A 19593-nucleotide genomic window follows, 5' to 3' on the forward strand; every position below is an offset into this window, starting at 1 on the left:
CTGTTTTAAACTTCAGAAATGTGAAATAGCAAGGAAAAGCATTTGTATAAAAGTCCATTTGTTTTTCAAAATCCTAAGTCCACATATGATTCCCAAAGAGGGAAACTAATTACTAATGCTTTGTTATTAAAATACACTGAAGAATGACTATAAATTTATCACCATTTTAGATTAAGATTTAAGAAGAATTTGCTGAAATTTGCAATTTGCAAAATTGCTGAGTAGAGTATATTGTTATTAATAGCATCCACAGCAACTTACTGTATGAGCCAGAATTTTTAAACAACTTAACTAAGAACAGTGGGAAGAAACAGACATCAAAGCATGAAGCTGTAGGTTGTGCATGTAGCATTGTTCTCATGCCTCCAGCCTCCAATGAATTTAAGAACAGGCAAGCGTGCCTGCAACAAAGAATAAAATACTTTGCAGTAACTCTATCATATTTAACAGTAAGTATTGTTTTATAAATAAAACTTTTGTTTCTGTTTTGAATCTATACAATACCTATATGTATACTGAGCGATGATAACAAGCTTATTTTCTACTGTGAGTTGATGTTTTAAAACAGTGGGGGTTTTTTTGTTTTGTTTTAGTTTCCAAGTAATTTTATTCATAATTTTGTGTTTGTTTCCTGAATCAATAAATACTATACAAAACAATGTAAAAATGGCTACCATTTTTTCTCCCCTGGTCCTCCCCCACTTGGGGATTAAAACGGTGTTTTAATGATTCCCTCCCTCTTCTCCATAGCCAGCATCCTGAGTGGGTTGTTTCTACCCGTGTTCCTACCTGCTCTCAGCCCTCTGCAACCAGGCTCTCTGCCCTCATTATTATTCTGGGGCAGGCTTTCTACCTAAAGTCTCACATCTGTTAGGTTCTTTTCTCTGTTTATTTTGGTCTGCTCTTTTGCCATTGACCTTGTTACCTGATTATTTTTATTTCATTTTTCCACTACCTTAAAAAAATGCTTTGCAATTGTAAAAGTAAAAATGTTGAAGGGGAAAATAAACTCACTGATAACTCCACCAGATATAAACACTATTAATATTTCATGTTTGTTTTCCAGTTATATATGTATATATTTTTAACTTATGTGTACATCCACATCAAATATTTAAATAATAAAATTGAAATCATTTAGTACATAGCATTTACAATCTTCTTGTTTAAATACATAGAAACCACTTTTCATGTCATTCAAAATGTCTCTCCCACATTATTCTTTTTTGTCATTTTATTTTATTTTTTAAAGATTAATTTTCAACAGACGGGAAGGGAGGGAGAAAGAGAGGGAGAGAAACATCAATGTGTGATGGTCCCTTGAGCACCCCCTGCTGGGGACCTGGCCTGCAACCGAGGCATGTGCCCTGACTAGGAATCAAACCGGTGACCCTTTGGTACATAGGCCAGCACTGAATCCACTCACCCACACCAGCCAGGGGATTCAATTTTATTTTAAATTAGTTTACATTCAATATTATTTTATATTAGTTTCAGGTATCCCACATTTTTATTACAAGCTTTATAGTATGCCCCTTTATGGATACATATATCATAGATTATCCATTTCTCTATTATTGGACATTTATTTAAAGTTTTCAACTTTTAAAAAAAGATTGAACAACACATTGAAATCCTTGTAGAAAAATCTGTATCCACTTCCATAGTCGCTCACTCAGGATGACTTCCTGGAGTGAGGAGCTGGGTCAGAGTCCCATCTATGCTGTGCGCACGTCCAGACTCCCTCTGGGAATGCGGCACCAGGTCATCTTCACCCCTCTCCATCCCCCCCGCCCGCCCCCCGGGACGGGACAGGGCCTAATCAGCCAGCTCCTTCCTAACCAGGCGATAGCATTTCAAATCTCTTAGCCAATTTGATTGATAAAAAATCTTATTTTATTTGTTTGTCTCTTTTTATTAATTACTAGGTGCTTGAACATTTTTCATAAATTCTAAATCAATTGTATTTTTTTCCTCTTTGAATTGACTTCATATGCATTGCATTTTTTAGAGCATGCATCTGCTTTTTAATACTTCGTAAAAACTGTTTTTACAAAGCTATTCAAACTTTATATCTTTGAAATGGTTATATTTTTTCTAGTTTGTATCTTAAGCAAATTTGTTTTTAACTATAAAAATAACAAATATTCTTAAAGAGTAAAAAATGTAAATACCAAATTAAAAGGTGGTTTACGTTCTTTCCTCCTTCAATCTCTCTGTCAGTGTGTCATTTGTCATTTAATTTCATATGCAACATTTGACACACAGGTTCTACATATTGAAATTAGCAGATCTATTTACCTTTCCTTTTAGTCAGTTTTTGGCTCAGCTGGTTGTGAGAAATAATCTTTTTTTAAAAAATATTTTATTTATTTATTTTTTAGAGAGGGAAGGGAGGGAGAGAGAGAGAGAGAAACATCAATGTGCCGTTGCTGGGGGTTATGGCCTGCAACCCAGGAATGTACCCTGGCTGGGAATCGAACCTGGGACACTTTGGTTCCCAGCTGGCGCTCAATCCACTGAGCTACATCAGCCAGGGGTGAGAAATAATCTTAATGCAGTAAGATAAATATACTCACATTTTCTTCTAAACCTCTTATGGTTCAGTTATTATATTTTGTTATTTATTTTTCTATATTCTATAAAGTTGTGTACTATATTTTCTTCAGTTAACAGTGTAGTCTAACATATTATCTACTACAATGTTTATAATTTTATTTTTATATCTTATTTTATTTTATTTTATTTTAGCAGCACTGGAAAGAAACATGTTTTAAAACCGTGGCTTCATGGGGGGGTAAATGGTGAGCAGGATGCTTGGAGACTGACACTTTGCCAGGTTTTCCTCCTCGGTACCCAGAGGACTTGAGAAGTCTGAACACGTGCCCCCATGCCCCAGCTCTCCGACCTGCCGTCCTGACGCTCCCTCCCCTGGCTGCCCTCCCACATCTGGGTTTCTGGTGGCTCCTTCTGAGCCTCCTCTTCAGGCGTTAGCTCCTCTGCCCATCCCTTGAGGGGAAGAGTTCCCCACCTTCCTCCCTGATATCCTGCTCTTCCCATTCCATCCCCTGCCTCCCAGCAACCTTGGCCAAACCCGAGGCATCAAAAATCTTAATACTTAAGGGTGTTCAAATCCTCATGTTTACCACAGAGCTCTAGTCTGAGGTCCTGCCGATGGGTAACACACCCTATGGTTGTCTCATGATCATTTCAACCTGAACGTGTTTAAAACTGAACTCACAAAATCCCGGATTCCGAACCTTTCTCCCCATCTCTTTAACTTGGAGGACGGGTCACCCTCCTTCCACTTTCTCAAACAAGAAATTTGGAAGGCATTCCATATGCTACCACACCAGTGGCTTAATCCTACTGTTTCCACTCCCTAAACATCCCTTGTTCTATTTCCCTCCATTCCTTCCCTCCCACATTGGCTTAACTCATTTCTAGGCTACAGCAGCCAGTCCATCGCTCTGCAGTTCATTTTCCTCACCACCGCTACATTTGCATTTTTAAAGAAAAATCATTATACCTCAAATCCTTTCTTAGTTCCCAATCACAGCTCTCAAAACAGGGGAAAAAATGAGATTTCCAGTGAGATTTCTGCCCTCTTTCCCTTCCCGCCACCCCACGGCCTCCATCAGTGAAGACTCGAAGTGACTGAAACACCGGGCACTCTCCCGAGGTCCGAGGCCTCCCCTGGCCACCCGGGTCGCCTCCCAAGCTCAGCCTAAGGGTTCTGCATTGGGGAAGTTTGCCTCATCCACCCTCTCCCACCCGCACCCAAGTCCGATGGCCCTTTGCTGCTTGCACCCCAGTGCGCCCCCTTCCTCCGCCCCCCCCCCCGGAAAACAATTTAGCACAGGGGAGGGGAGGGGAGGGGAGGAAGGGAAGAGGATTTTATAAAGGGGTTTTGAATTCAAGATGTTTTGAGTCCAATTCTTGCTGGTTTGGGAAGTAACTTATCCTTTCTGGGTTAGGTTTCTTCGTCTGTATAATGGGGATAGTAACCTCTACACACACACACACACACACACACACACGAAAGACTGTTGCGTACGTGTTGAGCAGAGTCAGTCTAATCACTGAGAGAGGTACCTAGAGTGTCCCAGAGGAGGTGATCAGTATATAGGGAAAGCACAGAGCAGGGGGTGCAGAGGCCTCCGCGACCGGGACAGAGCCGCTCCCCTCGCCCCAACCTTGCCCGCCTGGCGCAGGGGGTGGAGCGGGGAGGACAGCCCAGAGGCCCCTCCCAGCTGGCTGCCCGCGTTGATCAGACGCTTCTTAGGGCCGAGCCGTGCCCGGCAGCAGGCCGGCTCAGGACATCCGCCTCCACCTTTTCCGCGAAGCCTTCCTGTCCCAGGGGCGTTTCTCGGCGGCCCGATCTGGCGAGCGCCATCGCAGCCTCGAGCTCCGAGCCCACCAACGCCACAGGCGCGCAGGAGCGCACCTGACCCGGGCGAGCGGGCGGGGCGGGGCGACGGGACTGACGTGGCCCGCGGCGTGGAGCGGGCGTGATTCATCAGTCGCCGCACCAGGGCCGGATGCTGGCGAGCGCAGCGGCCGTCTAGGCGCGCAGGGCCAGGGAGCAGCGGCGGCTTTCCCTCTCCAGCCTCGCGTGCTTCTCCCGCTGTCGGCTGCCAGGCCCCTGCGAGGGTCAAGATGGAAGAGATCCTGAGGAAGCTGCAGAAGGAAGCGTCTGGGAGCAAGTACAAAGCCATCAAAGAGAGCTGCACCTGGGCCCTGGGTAAGCGCGCGGAGCGGGGAGCGGGGCGCGGGGCGCTGGGCACCTGCTGGCCGGTCGCGCATCCCTGCTCGCCACCGCCGCCGGAGGGCCGCGCGGGCTTAGGCTGAAATGGCCCTGTGCGCCGGGCGTTTTCGCTGAGCATCTGTTATGCATGCATTTCGCGCAATTGCGAGAGTTGCCTCCTTGAACTGATGTGCGTAACGAGAGTCCTGGTTCAGGTGTTGACATCCACCACCACCTTTATGGCTCGTGTATCTTCTTCCACACCTTAACGGGGAACCTCTGTCCTCCACGCCGGGCGGGTCCCTTCTCCAGATTCCCAGTACAGTGGACCCTGGTCACCCGTCTCTGAGGGAGACAGGACCGCAAGTCGGTGCGAATCCAGGGGCCCAGTTCTGAATCGCCTGTGGAGAAAACGGAAGTTGGACCATCAACCCCGATCCCGACACATGGTCGAGTGTAACCAGGAAGGACTAAGTGTTTAATTTGATTTTCCTGATAGAGGCCAGCTTGTTAAGTATGAGCTTTCATGTTTATTGTACATGAAAAAATAACATATGGGTGGGATTGTGTAACCTTCGCAATTCTGTTGTGGTCTGGCCTTCAGACAGGTGGGATGGAGGTGGGTGAGCTGTGCAGGCATTGAAGTAAGTTACAGGCAGCAAATTAGTGTTTCCTATCAGACTCAGGCTGCAGAACTCAGCCTCCGAGGAAGAGGAAAGACATTGCAATCAGGCAAGCAGATGGGCCATTGAGATGGTCTGGATGGGAAGGCAAAGAGATCAGGGACATACTTTGGGTGATAGCGATGCTTTCAAAAAAGGAAAGGCCAAGGGGAAACCAGGGCCACTCTGTGGGCCTCTGGCTTAGCCCAAGTCTGCATGGGACTCCTCATTTGCCACTCAATTAGAACATTAAAATTGAAACCCTTTCTCTCTCAACCAAAAAATAACCAGTGCTTGTCACATTATACTGGAAAGAGAGAGAAGTGCCAGGTTTCCACTAAATGTAAAATTCATGTGGTGCTTTAGATGACTCTGTTAATATTTAGGTCTGAATTCACATATGTTTGGGGCTGTGTGTGCAGATAATCATAGTAACATCTTGTTTTTTACATCTGCATATTTTCACATTATTTTCTAGAATATTATCTAGGAAGCTGATCTTGTGGGCAGAACCAGAACTCGACCGTTTGTTTACTATTAAAGAAAAATGGACCAGATAAATATGTGAGCAGCGAGGTTCTTAAAGCCACAGTGCTGGTTTTGCATTGCCATTGTCATTCCACCGAGTGATTCAGAGCTAGATTCCCAAATGCATCTATTGAAAGGTCACAGGCGGTTGGGTAGCGTAATAGAGCAGGACCTGACTGTACTCTAAACACACCTTAGCTTGTAGTCATTATTATTTTGCTGTAATTTAAGCAGATGTTGATAAAAGGGAGGAGAAGAGTACTCCAGTGCTTTTAATGTTTGAACTTTGATGCTCAGCATCCTGTTAAGCTAAACTGCAGTTTTGCTGAGTTTAGGTCCTCCAAGCTACCCAGGAAGGCCAGAGCCGAGGCAAGTAGCTCGCTTGTCTGAGTCAAGCGCCTAGAGTCCAGCCTGACTGTAAGAATAGGAAGGTTTTCTTTCTCTAGTTAGCAGGACGAGACGTGCGCGCATGAAAGGGTTAAATAACAGTGCAGGACCTTCATTGTGTAGGCTGCACTGAGTCAACCAGGAAAACAGATCGAAGAAGTGGGGGCAACTGAGGTCGTGGGGGTTGGGGGAAGGGAGGGGGGTGAAGGCTGTGAGCTGGTAGGACTTTTGAAGTAGATTTTTTAAATATATTTTATTGATTATGCTATTACAGTTGTCCTATTTCCCCCTTCACTCCCCTCCCCCCTGTACCCCCTCTCCCACCCACGTTCCCCCCCTTTAGTCCATGCCCATGTGTCATACTTATGAGTTCTTTAGCTTCTACTTTTCCCGTACTATTCTTGCCCTCCCCCTATCTATTTTCAACCTACATTCTATGCTACTTATTCTCTATACCTTTTCCCCCTCTCTCCTCCTCCCACCCCTATTGCTAGCCCCCCATGTGCCCTCCATTTCTGTGGTTCTGTTCCTATTCTAGTTGTTTGCTTAGTTTCTTTTGGTTTTGCTTTAGGTGTGGTTGTTAATAATTGTGAGTATGCTGTCCTTTTACTATACATGTCTTTTCTTTATCTTCTTTTCTTAGATAAGTCCCTTTAGCATTTCATAAAGTAAGGGCTTGGTGATGATGAACTCCTTTAATTTGACCTTATCTGAAAAGCACTTTATCTTCTCTTCCATTCTAAATGAGAGCTTTGCTGGATAGAGCAATCTGGGGTGTAGGTCCTTGTCTTTCATGACTTGGAATATTTCTTTCCAGCCCCTTCTTGCCTGTAAGGTCTCTTTTGAAAAATCAGCTGACAGTCTGATGGGAACTCCTTTGTAGGTGACTGTCCCCTTATCTTGACCTTAAGAATGGATAAGCTCTGGGTTCCTTCTTTTTCTTCCTTATTTGTTTAACATACATTTTTAAAAATCAAGACCTCCCCTGTCCTGAGCAGTGACATGTAAGGATGAATAAAGTACTTCCTCCCTGTAGAAGTTTATTAGAAGGCGATGTCAGAGGGAGTATGCAGCATGAACAAAGGCACGGGGATATGGTTTTCTGATCTTTCCTACTCCAGTCCATGTTCCACTGTTCTGTCTCTTTTTTAAAATAAATTTTATTTTGATTTATTTATTCTTTAGAGAGAGGGAAGGGAAGGGAGAAGCAGAGGGAAAGAAACATTGATGTGAGAAAAAACCATGGATCGGTTGCCTCTGATATGCAACCCCACCCCAGCCCAGAACCCAGAACCCAGAACCCACAAACCCATGATCTAGGCAAGTACCTGGACCAGGAATCGAACTGGCAACCTTTCAATCTGCAGGAGGATGCTTAAGCAACTGAGCCATAGTGGTCAGGACCGTCTTCTTCTTTTTGTTGTTTAACTATAAAATGCTTTAACTCTTCTGCCCCATAATTTCTTTATAGATTAAAGTATAAATTCTTTAGAGCTCTCTTCAGAATCCAGCCACAGCCCTCTTTCTAAATGCTTCCCCACCAAGGGTTCGACAGTCTGCAGGAAGCTGCAGCACTTTCCTGAACACACGGTGCTCTGTACACTCCTCTGTCTCTGCCCACGCTAGGCCTTCTGCCAGGAATCCCCTTGCAGGCTCCTAAGACCCAGCTCACTTGGCAAGCATTCATTCCTGGGACTGCTCAGTTGACGCAGTTGGTCCTCTGGGTTCAGAGCCTGCCCTCATGACTTCCCTAAAGCACCTGCTCCACTGGACTGCAGTCAGTTGTGTGCACCGCCCCCCTTCTGGGGGCAGGATAATTGATTCACACATTGGGTTCAAGAAACAAACAAAAACAAAACAAACCCTAATTCATACTGACATAAGCAGAACAGAATTTATTCACTCTATTAAATATCCCTTGGAGGCTGTGGGTTGAGTTTGGTTTGGGAATTAGACACTGGTTCGAGGACCTTGCTCTGCTCTTTTTGAGGTTTCTAACCTCATGCTCTGCGTGGACCTCCAAAGCTTTGGGCTTAGGGATCGTCACATTGGATCGCCTCATGGAAAAGGGGCATCAGCACACTTGGACCATCTCAGGAAAGAGGGGTCACCTCCCACTTAGACCATCTTGAGAGATAGGGGTCATCTCCCGCTGGGACCCGTATAAGGGAGAGGGGTCATCCTGACATTAGACTATCACAGGAGAGAGGAGTCATGTCCCACTACAATCATCACAGGAGAAAGGGGTCGTCCCTACACCTAGGCCATCGTAGAGAAAGGGACCGCCTCTCACTCAGCCCATCACGGGATCCTCTGAAGAGAGCAGAGTTCCTCCAGTCACCGCTGCTCAGTCCTTGGTTTCACGTGTTCTCTCTTGGAGTCGCGGGGTTGTGTGTGTGTCCTCGAATCAGTCCTCAAGCTGAGGAATGGAATGAGGTAACTGGCTTAGACCTAGGCTCCAAGGCCCAGTGAAGGAAGTCCCAGGGTCAAGAAAGGGTGGTATCCTCAAAACAAAAGTAGGGTGCTGCTTCACAAGGCAGGTGGTGGAGGCTGGTCATCGAAAACGACAAATGGCAACAGTGTGGACGTCGCTTCTGGAGCAGTGTCTGGGGCTGCTGCTTATGCTTCTTTGGGCTTTCCGCACCCACAGTGTGAGAGGCGGATGTTCGCTGAATAAATCAACATGTTAATGACTTGAGGTTTAAGCAATATTCATCTTTTTTCTATTTATAAAACTTACGTGTGTTTGTTTTAGAATACTAAACGATATTCAAACAGTATAAAGAAATAATTAAAATCGCCTGTAACCTCGCAACCCACAATAACACCACATTTTGGAATACTTCCCTTCTGCAGAGTATGATATCCTATAGGCTGGATTGTCATTTGTATTTTAACTATATTAACTTTAGCACTTTTATGTCGTTAATACTTCTCTGAGAATTGGTATTTTTAATAGTGGCATAATAACTGGCAAGGAATATATATGTATCTCTCCTCTGTTTGGTGCTATCTGGTTTGTTGGATTTTTTTTTTTTTGTCAGTGAGGAAATGGTGTGACTAGGGAATAGAAAAGAATAGAGGAGGGTTCAGCTTGCGGAGAGCCCGAAAGACCAGCACTCTCTTTCGAGAACTGGCAGTTCTGGAAGCTTGTGAGCTGGCAGAGGTAGGGTGAAATAGAATGGCACAACATTACAACTAGAAGGGACCATGCCTTCATTTTAGACATTTTTAAAACTTATGTCAGGGACTCATGTAGAGACTGGGAAAATGGAGGCGAGGAGAAAGTTAAGATGCTGGAACACCAAGTAGCGGAAGAAAGATAATCTGTCTACCCACCCGCCTTCCTTCTGTCTTTCCACCCACTTCGCCTTCCCACCACAGTTTCTGTTACCTTTACAGCCGAACTTCCAAGAGTGTCCACAGCGCATGTGTCCACATCCTTTACTCACTCTAGTTTTTCTCCTCCCTCCTTCCACCCACTCTCAGCGACAAATACAGAGACCCCAATCTAGCAGACCATCCCCACGCCCATCTTACAGGTCTTCTTGGCCATACTGAGCACACCAGGCGCCCGCTTGGCCTGTGTGACCATGCCCAGCCAGTCTCATCAAACATCTTGAGCTGCTCTGCCTCCTTTGCCAGCTCCAGCTCCTTTTCCCTGACAAAGTGTTTGAGTTTCTCAGGAGTTACTACCCCTGAGCCCTCTTCTCTTACTCCCAGCCCTCCTGGAGCTGAACATGTCCGTAACCACAGCATCAGTTTGGTTTCTGAGAATGTGACACCCAGGTTTCTGTCACCAGCCCACACCAGCACTCCGACCTCCAGCCCCCAGTGCAGCTACCTACTCCACATCTCTACTTGAATGGGATGGGCTCACTCCGGATGATGCTCTGTAACTCCCCTTTCTCTCTCCCTCTTCTTTTAGCTCCTCTAGCAGTTGTAGAGTTGGGCACTGAGCACTGTTGCACTTTCTGAATGCAGTATAAACTTTTCTCTCTGATGAGGAAAATCATGACAATTTGGTTGTTCAGTGTCAGAACCTCCCTGTGGGGAGCAGCGTCAAGTTGTCCTGGACCCTGGCCCTGCCATGCTGACTGCTGGGCTGCGCTGACCCGTGTGGCCTTCAAGCTGTTCCCAGCCCCCGAGGTGCAGTCAGGACTTCATTTTCTTGTTATCCTGTCTCAAGGCCTGAGCACAGTCCACTCACCGCCTCCCTTGGCCTGCGGCCACGGCAAAGCTCATTTGACCGGTTCCCATCTTTCTGTTTTGGGGATTGCTTTGCTTACACCAATGTGTTTTTTGTCCCCTTGGCACAACAAGCCCGGGCGCTAGCATCATGGTTTGGCTGTTCTTGCTCCTGAGTCTCAGGACACATTTGGTGCGCATTGTCCCCTATGCTCTCCGAGCAAGGTTGGGAGAAACGGATCTCCTCCCCCAGGGAAGATGGCTCGCACTGACAGGGCCTATTACGTCTCAACACTGATGAGAGGAGTCAGCGCTGTCTGAGCTGAAAAATGGGAGACAAATTGGGACTATCGTAATAGAAGAGTTTTTTGTTTTTTTCTTGGAAGAGAATAGTGACCTTTTCATTATCTCCACAATTGGAGGCAGCAGTAGTGTGAGTAATCCACAACAATAGTAAAGTATTGAACATCCAAGTTGAATTAATGAGATTTGGGGGGAGCCTCCCATAATCTAATTATGGTATGATTTTAAAAAGTTTAACCCACTATGTCATAAATGTGTGCAAGAATAATGAGATGTTACATAAAATGCCTTGTGGAGTTGAAATCCCTCACATGTAAAATATTTAAGGATTTTGAAACCATAGTTTCAAGGAAACAACTTTCTCTGTTTTTATTGCAAGAGTATAGTACTTTAGTCTGTTGTAACTAGATCAGATTGAAATTCTGGTTTAGGTTAGGAATTTAACTATTCCTTCTGTGTCTCTGTAGGGAAATACATCCTAATTTTTAACCTTCCCCAGAGAAGTCTCTGGGGCTATCTGGGGAGAAGTAGTTTTGAGTGTGAATGATTTGCAGTCAAAGAATTGAGAACTGACTATTTTACAATTATAGAAATGTCTGGGGGAAAAAGAAACTAACAGTGAAATTATGTGCAATGGAGTTTCCAACCTTGTGCATATTTATTTTTAACTTTGTCGTCTTCCTTTTGCAGAAACCCTGGGTGGTGTGGATACCATTGTCAAGATCCCTCCCCACTTGCTGAGGTAAGGAGACTGGAAAATTGCCCACCGCCTTCTTCTGAAAGCCCAGATAACCTCGTTGGTTCATAGCATGATACTTGCTGACCAATGGCTTTTTCACATACATGAACTGAGATATTTTGTGAAGTTGGCATGAAAGGAACCTGACTGCATTCATTTCCACCTGTCTGTGGAGTAAAGGAAGTCTGTGAGCCAAAGGAAGCTGGGGAAGTCAGACATGAAAGGGTAATGGTCAAGGAGAGAAATGACTATAATCCAAGTGAGGATATGGACAATGGACAGTTATCTTCTACTGTGGATTAGGATATGGCGCCCCCTGTAGGGGGGAATGCAGCTCTACAATGTGTGGGATGGATTCAGTCTCTCACTGGCTAGCTCTGTGGCTGGACACCATGTGACAAACTCTGCAGCCATATGCAGCAGCCCTGAGACAGTGAAACTATTTCCCTTCCTTCCTCACTGCCCTAGTTTTTTTATTTCCCTTCATCCTGAGAAATACATGGCTTCTGTGGAAAATTTGGAAAGAACAAAAAAGGTACAGGGAAGAAGAAGCATAAGTGGTAGGTAAGAAATAGACTGAGGGAGGTTAAGAGTAGTATGGGAAATGGAGAAGACATTGTCAAGAACTTATATGTATGACCCATGGACATGAACTAAGGCAGGGAGGAGTGCTGGAGGGAGGGGGAGTGCAGGACAGAGGGGGATAAAGGGGAAGAAAATAATGGGACACTATAATAGCATAAACAGTAAAAAAACATACTTTAAAAAAACAAATAAGAAAACAGTCCACATTTACACCACCTAAGGATAACCATTGAAAATAGTTTAATACATTTTTAACAGGCTTTTTCTTCACACACACATATCTTTACACATTAATGTGAAATTTTATTTACAAGTTTGTTTCTGCTGTGTGTGTTTTTTTAGTCAACATCATATGGAGAATATTTTCTAATGTTAATATTTGCACTTCACATTAAAATATTACATATTCTTCCATTACATGGCTGCTGTAACATAATTTATGTAGTAGCTTTCTTATTATTAGACATTTGGATCATTCCCAGATTTTCTTTGAGATTATTAAAAGTATTGAATTTGCAGTCTTTTGTTGGGCCTAATGTCTATGTTGCCAGGACATGGTAATTTACTAGGCATTTTCTCTGTTTTCAAGTAGATCGAACAAGAATTATGTTTCTGTCCTTTTAAAAAATGTATTACTTCTTGTGTAGGTCTGAGATCCGCTACAGGCTGGTGGGTTGCGAGGGAATTCGTGTGTTAGTCTAACTGAGCGCACTTTCGTGTGCGTCAGTGGGCCTCTAAAGGGACCGCCCGTGTGGCGGTAGTGTCTTTGCCCTGAGGGGGGCCTTACCACCTGGGGCGGGGCGGGGAGGCGGTCCCCGGGCTCCGGAGACCGTGAGGACTCACTCTCCAAGAGACACAAAGCATGCGTAGTTTCCGGAGGTGATTCCAGGTCCCAGCTTCTGTAGGTACCAAATGGGTTTGGCCACATCTGCTTTTCCATCTCACTGCTTACAGTCGCCTTTCCCTGCTTGACAAAGGAGAGGCACAGCTGTCACCGACCGCTTCCTGAACCCGCGGTGTGTTGTCCTGCGGGGCAAAACTCTCCTCCCACCGACAAAGGCCTATGAAAATATTGGTATCTCTGTTGGGAAGGGATGGATATAATGACCAGGGCACACATCTTTTCGTAGGTGAGATTTTACTTCTTAACTTGCAGCAAAATTGAAGGAGGACTTAATCTGGTTGTAAGATGATACATAAAATTCTTTGTTGTAAGTCTTTATTTAGTTTTTATTTGTGTAAACAAGGTATCTTACTGCTTAAATATATATAAGTGAAAAAAAAGGCATGGAATTGATGGTAAACCCCACCTTATTATAGCAATAAGGAATACTCTCCCATAGGTGTATGAACTAATCGAGGAGAGCAATAAACTGCATTTCCAATAAAGTTGTACTTTCTGTGTTAACTACATTAACAGTCTTACGAGTAATTGTTAATGCTGTTTGGACCCGTTGTGCGCATCAGTCATGGTAGCTCAAACCAGAAGAAAAGTGAACACAGCCTCACAGCCACAGGAAATTATTTAAAAATCACTTTATACACATTTCTGTTATAGAGAAATGTAATGGGAAGATTAATGGAAGCCTCTCAAGCATTAACACATAATATCAAGAGAAAATCCTGTGGGGAAGTGGAATGAAAATACGAGTTCAAGGAAAAAGAGAACAATGCAGCCTTTTTCACTGTGAAAGGAAAACTTGTTCATGTATTTTTTTTGATGGATGAAGGTGGTTTTAAAATGGGTGTGGTATTTAGATTTCAGTACACACACTTAAATGAGTGATATGTTTTAATTAAAATTTTTTATAATTCCAATATGCCAGAATTATAGCCTTTGCAATTAATTAAAATTATAATTAAAAATTCAAATGTTAATTTAAAATGTGTGAAAACTAGAATTCTAAAGTTTTCTTGGAGGCTACAGAAGCAAAAATGTTTGATGATGTTGCTTTGTAGCTTGGTTCCCAGGCCAGGGGCTGGCAGAACCCACGGCAGGTCTCCTGGCCCCCGGTTGGGAATGGTCCCTGGAAGACAGCTGGCCTTCTCGAACTCTTGGTGTGTGTGGCTGGATGAGATGGATAAAATACAGTGTTAATGGGCCTAGGGACACGTGTTCTGTCTCCTTTTTACACATTTATCTTTATTTTAATCCATGGTTTTGAGGTGTACTCAGGAGCCAACTAGCTTTTTTTTTTTTTTTTAATCTCACCCGAGGATATTTTATTATTGATTTTTTGAGAGAGAGAGAAACATCATCAGTTGCCTCCTGTATGCACCCCGACTAGAGATCAAACCCTCCACCTCGGTATGTGCCCTGACTGGAATCAAGCCCGAAACCTTCTGGTGTCCAGGAGGACGCTCCAGCCAACCGAGCCACCTGGCCAGGGCGCCAGCTAGCTATCTTACACAACCTGTAGGGGAGAGTCACAAAATTGGTGGGAAGGATGCCAATGAAGAACTGTGGATGAATATATATATATATATATATATATAGGTGTCTTAACTTATCTTCACCATTAGTAGAAATATAATTCAGAGGTTTTATTCTACAACAAAGAGCTGGTGATGTCACCCTTGTATGCAGAGGAATGTGCATTCTTGTATTCCAGCTGTGCAGTGAGGTCCGTCCAGCATTCTTATACAGAGAATGGAACCATATGAACGAGATGGCAGATGTGATCCATGTACTCAGAGACTTTGCATTCTGAGGGAGGAGAATGAAGACACATGTCGCTGGAAGACACTGTTATAAGGCTGCAGGTGTAAATTTATTGTAGAATTTTATCCATATATGGAAGTTTCAGTTTGACCATGATTTGAAATAGTTGGGAGCCTTTTAAAACCTCATTTAGGGTATGGGAATAAGTCATAATTAGAATAAAAGAAGTTATTGAGTCATTAATGGTCTGGCTTACTATTTTACTTTATTATCAGGGAAGTGATATAATGAGGAAATATATTATAATGGGCTTTTCTCCCTTTTGTGAATCATTCCTTTACCTTTGATTCATCTTCCCAGTACTTAAAACAATTTTTTAAATTGGTTTAGAAAGAAAGAGTAAGGGAGAGAAAGAGAGAGAGAGAGAGATTATATAGGCCCTGACCAGGGATTGAACCTGCAACCTTGGAATATTGGGATGACACTCCAACCAGCTGAGCTACCCAGACAGGTCTTCCTGGCACTTTCAAACCTAGAGAGGACTTACTCTGTCCAGTCATTATGGTTTTTTTTTTTTCATTAAATTTACTGGGCAAGCATTATGTTTAATATGCCAACTTTTTGTTTGAGCATCTACTCAAAAAAAATCTAGTCTCTGTAAATATTTGTCTGCTCATGAGAAAGAATTTGGATATATTAATTATTTAATTTTTTCTTCAATTATATTTAGTATGTGAGAAATAAACCAGATTCATAGACTATTTCTTGTAGTCCCCTGATTTTATATTTAGATTATTTCCATTTCTGTTACATAATCATCTAGACGTGATTATTTACAAATTTTTTGTTACTGTTATTGCAGGTTTTGGAAAGGGCTATAGGAAATAATTCAAATCACAAATATGTTTGCTGTGCTGTTTTTCTTAGTTTTTTCTTTTGCCATTGACTACTTTTCATGTTAAATTAACATTCTAATAAATAATTACTGATACTGTTTTGATCACTTGTGTTCATTAGTAGTGATAGCGCAAATCAGAAGAAAATTGAAAGCTGAGAGACCTATGGTTGTAGTATCTTCTTTTTTTTCTCTTAACATCACTTGCTCTGAGGGCTTTTGTACAAACCAAAGTCCAGATGTCACAGGAATGATTTTAGTGACTGTGTAACGCACTCAGTCATGCATAGGACATTGCACAGGACACTGTAAAACTTTTAGTTGGAATTAAAGAGCGGTCAGGCATTGCTGATTTCGGCCCCAGGCTGGTTCACTGAGTCAGCCGCCACCCTCCTTGTTGGTACAGTGAGCTGCGTGAGCAACAGGTATGTAAATTCATGCAGAGTGCCTGTGGGTTCAGTGGTGGGGCTGGAGGAAGGCCCAGGGAACCAGTCCTGTGGAATTTGTTAGTAGATATTTATGTGAAAATCTTTCCACCTTCCTGCCCTTAGTCTTGCTTTAGATTTCGGGACTGAGTTTTAAGAGTCTTTATCTTCCTCCAGGAGGAGTGTATACCCTCAATGTATCCTCAACACCTTTGCTCCTTTGTTATCTTCTTTAGCTTTAGGTGTTCACGGGGTTGAATAAAACCCGTGAAAGAGTGGGCCATTGCCGTGGTCCAGCACTCAAGAGCATACTTGTTATAAGTCCTCTTCCTTCTGCATGCTAAAGCTTAGACCAGTGCAACAGGTCTGGAGGTGTTGGGTTAGCAAGCCAAGGCTCCCCCGTATGAGGGGCTCCAAAATGCTAGGGGGGCATCTTCTGAGCTGCGCTCTTCATCAAGATCATCTGCTGTGTGTCTCATAGCATGCAACCGTTCTCACTTCCTCATCCTATTTATCCTTGAAGACTGAGCTGCTATTCATAGAAGTGACCCTTCTCTTCTTTGTGGCCTCACTAGACTCTTCTCTTTACATAATTCTGCCCTGGCAATCGTGTCAGGTTGGCAGCCATTACAGGTTCTGCTCTTTGGCCTTGTCCTCAAGGAGCTCATGCACATAAATTACTCATCTTTGCACCTCTTAGTCCGGTGCCTTATAAATGTCTGTAGGATGAAACTACTTCTCCAAATTCTGCGTCGCACATCCCGGGGAACCTGTGTCCTCATCTAGGTTCTCAGAAAGCATAGTATTGAGATCCCACTCCAGCATGGGACGACCCATGCTGGAATGGAATCTCAACTTTCACAGAGAACTTCTAATATCTCATTGGCTGAAAAGGTAAGTCCCAGAAAGTAGACCCAGAAGTCCAGCACCCAATCCACTGACCTGTTAGTATAGTCTTAAATCCCCTCCTCGACACTCAACCAAAACCCTGGGGGGTGAATGGGTATTAGATCAGGGGTGGAGAGCTGGTGGTAGCTGTTGGGACCCTGATGTCCTGTGCCCAAGGACACTGAAGAGTCCTTGGCTTACCTGGAAGCGGCATGCTGCCTGCCCTACCCCACTCCTCAGCATGACTTTGGAGTACTTGGAGTACTGTGTTTCTGTTTTAAAGAACTAAAGAAACTTTACCTCACCCTGCTTGCTCCCCCCAACCCCTTGTCCTGAGTCAGTCTGGGATTTCCCCTTTCTCCTAGCCCGGGTTCCTTACTTACAACAGAACTGGTCTAGATGAGATGAAACTGTGCGGGGGAATCCTTGAGCTATCTCGTTAAAGGCAGCCATTGGCAGAGAATCTCTTTTTGGTGTTTTTGAGTGCCCTTTGGGAACAATCCCAGCCGTTACCTGGCCATGGCCCAGCTGCCATTTTGCTTACCTTCTGCATGATTCTTCAGAGCCAGCCTCAGCCTGGTTACCTTATGTCCGCCAGTTGTTACAGTTCCCAGGGAGACTCCAACAGCCCTTCTTCCCGATTGTCTCTGTGTGTCCCCCAGCCGCTTCCTGTTGCCACCCTTTGAACCCCTGCACCGCCCTCTGCTTCACTTTGCCCACCTGGTCTAGGTGCTTCTTTTAGCCCAGATGCTGATGTGCTCCTTCTCCTCTTGATTTGGGGACCCACTGATCTTTCCTACAGGGTGGGAGCGTGTTCATCAGCATTTATTCTCGGAGAGAACCATCGTGGGAGCTTCCCATTTTATTTGGTATGGTTTTCATTTCATTGCTTTTCTGCTGCCTTTTATGTGTTTCAGTGCTTTCGTTCTGTGCTTTGAACTTTGGAGGAACTTCTATGAGATGTCCATCTTTCTCGTTTGGTTTTTAATTGAAAAAATATACCTACATCAATTGGGAAGGCTTATATGTGATTTAACATGGATGAGGACAGCAAATACCTCAATAGGGGTTTGGGGCTGGCAGCTTTGATCTCATCATTGTTGTTTCTGCCTTTCTTTGTGTCATGGAGAATTGGGCTCCCCTTGGTACCCCCAATGCCTAGAGGAGGAAGCACAGAATGTCCAGGGAGAATGTCTTCAGCTTGTGCTAACTGAATGGAGGATATGAGCATAAAGACTGGTGCATGCTCCTAGGGAGGGTTCTGCACGATTCCAGGTGAGCTGCGAATGCCTGTGTTTCTCCCAGATGTAAACTCATCTTGACATCTTTTCTCTTGCTGGCTTCTGCCTTTCCTCTCTACCACAGCTGACTTTTCTTTGCAGAGGCACACAAATGTAACTTTCACTCTGTTGCTCTTTTCCTGGTTCTGCACCAGAAAAAAAGGAAGGAAGGGAGGGAGGGAGGGAGGGAAAGAAAAGACTAGGATATTTCAGACACTTTGATTAGTCTAAGCCTGGCTCATTTTCAGTGTTACAGGAATTTTTTTTTTAATCTCAGCAACCTTGCTAGGGGTCCAGGGGACCATTTAAGTGACAAAGGTCTCATCCTAGAGTCCCCTGAACTGTTCCAGCTTCTTGAGATCTTGCTTGACCTAAACAGGTGAGCAGAATTGTCATTTTTGTGTTCACCACAAAAAACAGTCTGCAAGGAGAATGAGGAGCAGCCTTCAGCAGGAGAGATGCTGAGATCCACATTAGAGATCGGGGTGCCCTGAAGATCTAGTTTATCTTCCTCCTTTCTCTACTGCTATGGATGACAAAGAGTATTCCTGTCACCTTTTAACATAGTATAAGTGACAATACTATTTCCTACCTTACAAACAGCTGTTTCTGTGTGTTATCTGCCAGCCTTTAAGCCAGTCTTAATGGTTTTCATGTTCTATTCCCTTCGATAAGAAAGGCCTACAATTGTTCTCAATTATAAAGCTGCTCCTTGTTAATAGCTCCTGACCTAAAAACAAATTTAAATGATGCAGTCAGTTAAAGAAGTGCATAACCCACGCAGGCCAGAATGTAGGAGCTTGGCCTTGAGTTATATTTTGTGATGTGAGCAAGATACTGATGTTCAAAAAACAGCCATTGGCCACTATCCTTCCTTTATGACAAGTAGTTGATGTCTTTGTTTTATAGCACGTGGCTCTAAGGGAAGTGCTAGAGGGAAACATAACTGCATTTTGGAAAAGTATAACAATCCAATCACAAATTTCCCTTCTTAGGCCCCTTCATTCCTCTTGAATGGAATGAAGGTAGCATCTTGGATGTGCAGGTTATTCTGTGCATGGTTTTCATAATTTAGCTGTACCTTACAGGCAATGTAGTTCTGGATTTCCTGCTTTTATTTCAAACTATGCCTCTGACATATTATTTTTTATTATTTTTTATTGTTCAATTATAGTTGTCCCCATTTTTCCCTCATTACTCTCCCCTGCCCTACCCACCCCCACCTTCCACTTTCAGTCCTACATCCCCTCTTGTCTGTGTCCATGGGTCCTTTATACATGCTCCTTGACTTGACCCTTCCTCTT

General features: G+C 43.9%; 1 protein-coding gene and 1 long non-coding RNA gene across 2 annotated transcripts in view; one reads left to right on the plus strand and one right to left on the minus strand.

Annotated features, from left to right (window-relative positions):
• Positions 1-2965: 2965 nt before the first annotated feature.
• Positions 2966-18478, minus strand: LOC118500346. The gene is made up of 3 exons (XR_004902914.1): positions 17706-18478; positions 10018-10022; positions 2966-2979 (listed from the first exon to the last, which is right to left on the minus strand). It is a non-coding gene; the product is annotated as an uncharacterized LOC118500346 (long non-coding RNA).
• The window catches only part of ARFGEF3 (ARFGEF family member 3), a 165594-nt gene continuing 150155 nt past the window's right edge, over positions 4155-19593 (plus strand). Inside the window, 2 exon segments of the mRNA XM_028508631.2 lie at positions 4155-4744; positions 11506-11557. Of these exon segments, the coding sequence (XP_028364432.1) occupies positions 4660-4744; positions 11506-11557 (137 nt within the window). The 5' untranslated portion in view covers positions 4155-4659.

The sequence above is a fragment of the Phyllostomus discolor genome, chromosome 4, assembly GCF_004126475.2.
Source record: "Phyllostomus discolor isolate MPI-MPIP mPhyDis1 chromosome 4, mPhyDis1.pri.v3, whole genome shotgun sequence".
Classification (NCBI taxonomy): domain Eukaryota; kingdom Metazoa; phylum Chordata; class Mammalia; order Chiroptera; family Phyllostomidae; genus Phyllostomus; species Phyllostomus discolor.